Source organism: Coturnix japonica, unplaced genomic scaffold (assembly GCF_001577835.2).
Source record: "Coturnix japonica isolate 7356 unplaced genomic scaffold, Coturnix japonica 2.1 chrUnrandom424, whole genome shotgun sequence".
NCBI lineage: Eukaryota > Metazoa > Chordata > Aves > Galliformes > Phasianidae > Coturnix > Coturnix japonica.
Genome location: NW_015439869.1, coordinates 1 through 5,351, shown reverse-complemented (window position 1 = coordinate 5,351; position 5,351 = coordinate 1). Strand labels below are relative to the sequence as shown.

Here is a 5,351-nt window from a genome sequence, read left to right as displayed (position 1 = left end):
GACCCCCCATACATTTCCTCTATCCACCTTCCAGGACCCATCCCCCCTCTATTCTATCTCCCTTCCAGGACTCCCCATCCCCTTTCTCTACCCCCCTTCCAGGATCCCAAATCCCCTCCCTCTATCCCCCTTCCAGGACCCCCCATACCCTCCATTATCTCTATACTCTTCCATGACCCCCCATACATTTCCTCTATCCACCTTCCAGGACCCCCCATCCCCTCCCTCTATCTCCCTTCCAGGACCCCCCATCCCCTCCCTCTATCTCCCTTCCAGGACCCTCTATTCCATTCCCTCTATCCCCCTTCCAGGACCCCCCATACCCTCTATTCTATCCCGGTTCCGTTACCCCCTATTCCCCCGTTCACTCACTCCGTGTCCGTGCCTCCATGATGCTCCGTGTCCGCAGCCCCCCGAGCCCCCCCCCGGCCCAGGGCTGGTTCCCGTCGCTCCCAATGGTTCCTGCTTCCTCTCACGGCTCCGGGGGTCGCCGGGCTGCGGCCATCGCCGCCATCTTGGGGGGGGGGGGGTCTCTCCCGGTCCTCTCCGCTCCCGGCGCCACTTCCGGGTCTTGGCTCCGCCCCTTTCTTAAGCCACGCCCACTGCGCGTGCGCACTGCCTCCCCCCCCGAGCCGTCACGTGGTACTTGGAGTGGTCACGTGAGGAGTGCGGTCACGTGGTGGAGGTCTGTAGCCCCGCCCCCCAGCCGTCACGTGGTACTGGGCGGGAGTAGTCACGAGAGTAGTGAGGTCACGTGCTGGGGTCTGTAGCCCCGCTCTCCCCCTCAGCCGTCACGTGGTACTGGGAGGGAGTGGTCACGTGAGAGGTATGATCACGTGGTGTCTTAGCCCCGCCCCCTGTGCGCGCGCACTGATGGGGAGGGCCACGCCCCCCGAGTTGTCACGTGGTACTGGGCGGGAGTAGTCACGTGAAGAGTGTGGTCACGTGATTGGGTCTGTAGCCCCCCCCCCCCGAGCCGTCACGTGGTACTTAAAGGGAGTGGTCACGTGAGGAGTGTGGTCACGTGGTTGGGGGTGCGCCACCGGCTGGTTCTATGGGGGGAGCTATGGGGCGCCCCACAACTAATAGGGGGATCTATAAGGCACCATAGGGCTGTGGAGACAGCTATAGGGCACCATAGGCCACTATGGGGGGGATCTATGGGGCACCATAGGGCACTGCAGGGCTATGGGGGGGATCTATGGGGCACCATAGTGCACCATGAGGCTATAGGGGGGATCTATGGGGCACTATGGGGCTATGGGGGGGATCTATGGGGCACTATAGGGCACCATGGGGCTATGGGGGGATCTATGGGGCATCACTGGGCACCATGGGCCTATAAGGGGATCAGTGGGGCACCATAGGGCACCATGAGGCTATGGGGGGATCTATGGGGCACCATGGGGCTATGGGGGGATCTATGGGGCACAATAGGGCTATGGGGGGATCTATAGGGCACAATAGGGCTATGGGGGGGGATCTATAGGGCACAATAGGGCTATGGGGGGATCTATAGGGCACAATAGGGCTATGGGGGGATCTATGGGGCACCATAGGGCACCTCAGAGCTATGGGGGAGATCTATGGGGCACTATGGGGCACCCCAGGGCTATGGGGAGATCTATGGGGCACCCCAGGGGTATTAAGGGCAGTTATGGGGGGCGCTATGGGGCTCTATAGGGTCCAGTTGTGGGGCTGATGTGGGTCAGAGCATCCCCAGGGCAGGGAGTTGAGTTTCGGGCTCCAAACTTTGGTGTTTTTGGCTTTTTTTTGTATTTAAAATCAATATAAATATACATATTTTGGCTTTCCAGAAGGGACGCGGAGCTGCCCCACACGTAGGGGGTCCCCACCTGCAGGACCCCATTGTAGGGCACAGTGGGACCCACATCGGCCCGTTGGGGTTTGTCCCATAGGGCGACGCTCCCGTCACCTGCAAAAATGAGAAAGGTTTGGTTAAAAGCTGATATTTCTGTGACCTTCCAGGACCTTTCCAACCCAACCCAACCATCCCATGGCTCTATGACCTTCCAGGACCCTTCCAACCCAACCCAAGTCATCCCATGGCTCTGTGACCTGTAAGGACCCTTCCAACCCAACCATCCCGTGGCTCTATGACCTTCAAGGACCCTTCCAACCCAACCCAACCCATCCCATAGCTCTGTGACCTGTAAGGACCTTCCCAACCCAGCTCACCCCGTTCCTCTATACCCTTCCAGGACCCTTCCAACCCAACTCATCCCATGGCTTTATGACCTTCAAGGACCCTTCCATCCCAACAATCCCATTACTATGATCTTTCAGGACCCTTTCAACCCAACTCATCCCATTCCTCTATGACCTTCAAGGACCCTTCCATCCCAACCATCCCATTTCTCTATGACCTTCAAGGACCCTTCCAACCCAACCTCTTCCACGCCTCTATGATCTTCAAGGACCCTTCCATCCCAACCCAACCCATCCCGTGTCTCTATGACCTTTAAGGACCTTTCCAACCCAACCATCCCATGGCTCTATACCCTTCCAGGACCCTTCCAACCCAACTCATCCCATGGCTTTATGACCTTCAAGGACCCTTCCATCCCAACCATCCCATACCTCTATGACCTTCAAGGACCCTTCCATCCCAACACAAACATCCCATGGCTCTACGACCTGTAAGGACCCTTCCAACCCAACCATCCCATGGCTCTATACCCTTCAAGGACCCTTCCAACCCAACCCAACCCATCCCATAGCTCTGTGACCTGTAAGGACCTTTCCAACCCAGCTCACCCCGTTCCTCTATGACCTTCAAGGACCCTTCCAACCCAATTCATCCCATGGCTCTATACCCTTCAAGGGCCTTTCCTACCCAACCATCCCATACCTCTATGACCTTCAAGGACCCTTCCATCCCAACACAAACATCCCATGGCTCTGTGACCTTCAAGGACCCTTCCAACCCAACCCAACCATCGCATGGCTGTATACCCTTCAAGGACCCTTCCATCCCAACCCAACCATCCCACAGCTCTATGACCTTCAAGGACCCTTCCATCCCAATCCATCCCACGCCTCTATGATCTTCAAGGACCCTTCCAACCTAACTCATCCCATGGTTCTGTGATCTGTAAGGACCCTTCCTACTCAACTCATCCCATGGGTCTATCATCTTCCAGGACCTTTCCAACCCAACTCATCCCATGGCTTTATGACCTTCAAGGACCCTTCCATCCCAACCATCCCATGACTATGATCTTTCAGGACCCTTCCAACCCAACCCAACCCATCCCATGGTTCTCTGATCTGTAAGGACCCTTCCAACCCAACCATCCCATGTTTCTGTGACCTTCCAGGACCCTCCATGTCGACCCTCCTCAGTTTCTGCTCTATGTCTGCAGGTATCTCCACCTCCAGCAGGTTCTCCAGGCCCGGTTCTGGTTCGTCCCCGATCAGCACCTGCCCCATAGGAACCACCTGGTACCGGACCCACAACTGGACCCACCCCATTAACCCCTATAACCCATAGGAACCACCTGGTACCGGACCCACAACTGGACCCACCCCATTAACCCCTATAACCCATAGGAACCACCTGGTACCGGACCCACAACTGGACCCACCCCATTAACCCCTATAACCCATAGGAACCATGTGGTACCGGACCCACAACTGGACCCACAACTGGACCCACACCATTAACCCCTATGACCCATAGGAACCACCTGGTACCGGACCCACAACTGGACCCACACCATTAACCCCTATAACTTGTGGGGCTGCCCCACACCTGGACCCACCACCCCACACCATTAACCCCTATAGCCAGTGGGGCTGCCCCACACCTGCCCCACACCATTAACCCCTATAACCCATGGGGCTGCCCCACACCCAGCCCCACACCATTAACCCCTATAACTTGTGGGGCTGCCCCACCCCATTAACCCCTATAACTTGTGGGGCTGTCCCACACCATTAACCCCTATAACTTGTGGGGCTGCCCCACCCCATTAACCCCTATAACCCATGGGGCTGCCCCACACCTGGCCCCACACCATTATCCCTTATAACCCATGGGGCTGCCCCACACTTGGACCCACCACCCCACACCATTAACCCCTATAACCAGTGGGGCTGCCCAACACCTGCCCCACACCATTAACCCCTATAACTTGTGGGGCTGCCCCACACTTGGACCCACCACCCCACACCATTAACCCCTATAACCAGTGGGGCTGCCCCACACCTGGCCCCACACCATTAACCCCTATAACCCATGGGGCTGCCCCACACCTGGCCCCACACCATTAAACCCCTATAACCCATGGGGCTGCCCCACATCCAGCCCCACACCATTAACCCCTATAAACCATGGGGCTGCCCCACACCTGGCCCCACACTATTAACCCCCCCCCACAACCCATCCCATGGGGCTGCCCCACACCCAGACCCACCACCCCACACCATTAACCCCTATAACCCGTGGGGCTGCCCCACACCTGGACCCACCCCATTAACCCCTATAACTTGTGGGGCTGCCCCACACCGACCCACCCCATTAACCCCTATAACTTGTGGGGCTGCCCCACACCCAGCCCCACACCATTAACCCCTATAACTTGTGGGGCTGCCCCACACCATTAACCCCTATAACTTGTGGGGCTGCCCCACACCATTAACCCCTATAACCCATGGGGCTGCCCCACACCTGGCCCCACACCATTATCCCTTATAACCCATGGGGCTGCCCCACACTTGGACCCACACCATTCACCCCTATAACTTGTGGGGCTGCCCCACACCTGGACCCACAACCCCACACCATTAACCCCTATAACCCATGGGGCTGCCCCACACCTGGCCCCACACCATTAACCCCTATAACCCATGGGGCTGCCCCACACCCAGCCCCACACCATTAACCCCTATAACCTGTGGGGCTGCCCCATACCCAGCCCCACACCATTAACCCCTATAACCCATGGGGCTGCCCCACACCTGGACCCACCACCCCACACCATTAACCCCTATAACTTGTGGGGCTGCCCCACACCTGGCCCCACACCATTAACCCCTATAACTTGTGGGGCTGCCCCATACCCAGCCCCACACCATTAACCCCTATAACCCATGGGGCTGCCCCACACCCGGACCCACACCATTAACCCCTATAACTTGTGGGGCTGCCCCACAGCTGCCCCACCTGGATGAGCTTCTCGCAGGCCTCCAGCACTTGTGGGTCAGTCTCGCATCGATGCAGCTCACGCAGAACCACGTACGTGCCCCGAGACCTCAGCAGGAGCCGACCCGCTTTGGTGGCTGAGAGCTGGGGGGGGATGTGGGGCAGGGTGTGAGGATATGGGGGG

The 5,351-nt window shown here is 58.1% G+C and overlaps 1 protein-coding gene and 1 long non-coding RNA gene across 3 annotated transcripts in view; both read right to left on the bottom strand.

The window, feature by feature from the left end:
- MROH1 (maestro heat like repeat family member 1) overlaps nucleotides 1-579 on the bottom strand; it is a 65,031-nt gene extending 64,452 nt beyond the window's left edge. The window contains exon 1 of one of the 2 annotated variants that reach the window (XM_015850411.2): nucleotides 373-579. In XM_015850411.2, the coding sequence (XP_015705897.1) occupies nucleotides 373-391 (19 nt within the window). In that variant the 5' untranslated portion in view covers nucleotides 392-579. The remainder of the gene's footprint in view (nucleotides 1-372) is intronic. The other variant, XM_015850410.2, reaches the window with a different exon arrangement.
- A 1,173-nt stretch (nucleotides 580-1,752) lies between these two features.
- On the bottom strand, nucleotides 1,753-5,342 carry LOC107306983. Its single transcript, XR_001552315.1, has 3 exons — nucleotides 5,189-5,342; nucleotides 3,335-3,444; nucleotides 1,753-1,936 (listed from the first exon to the last, which is right to left on the bottom strand). It is a non-coding gene; the product is annotated as an uncharacterized LOC107306983 (long non-coding RNA).
- Between the last annotated feature and the right edge of the window lie 9 nt (nucleotides 5,343-5,351).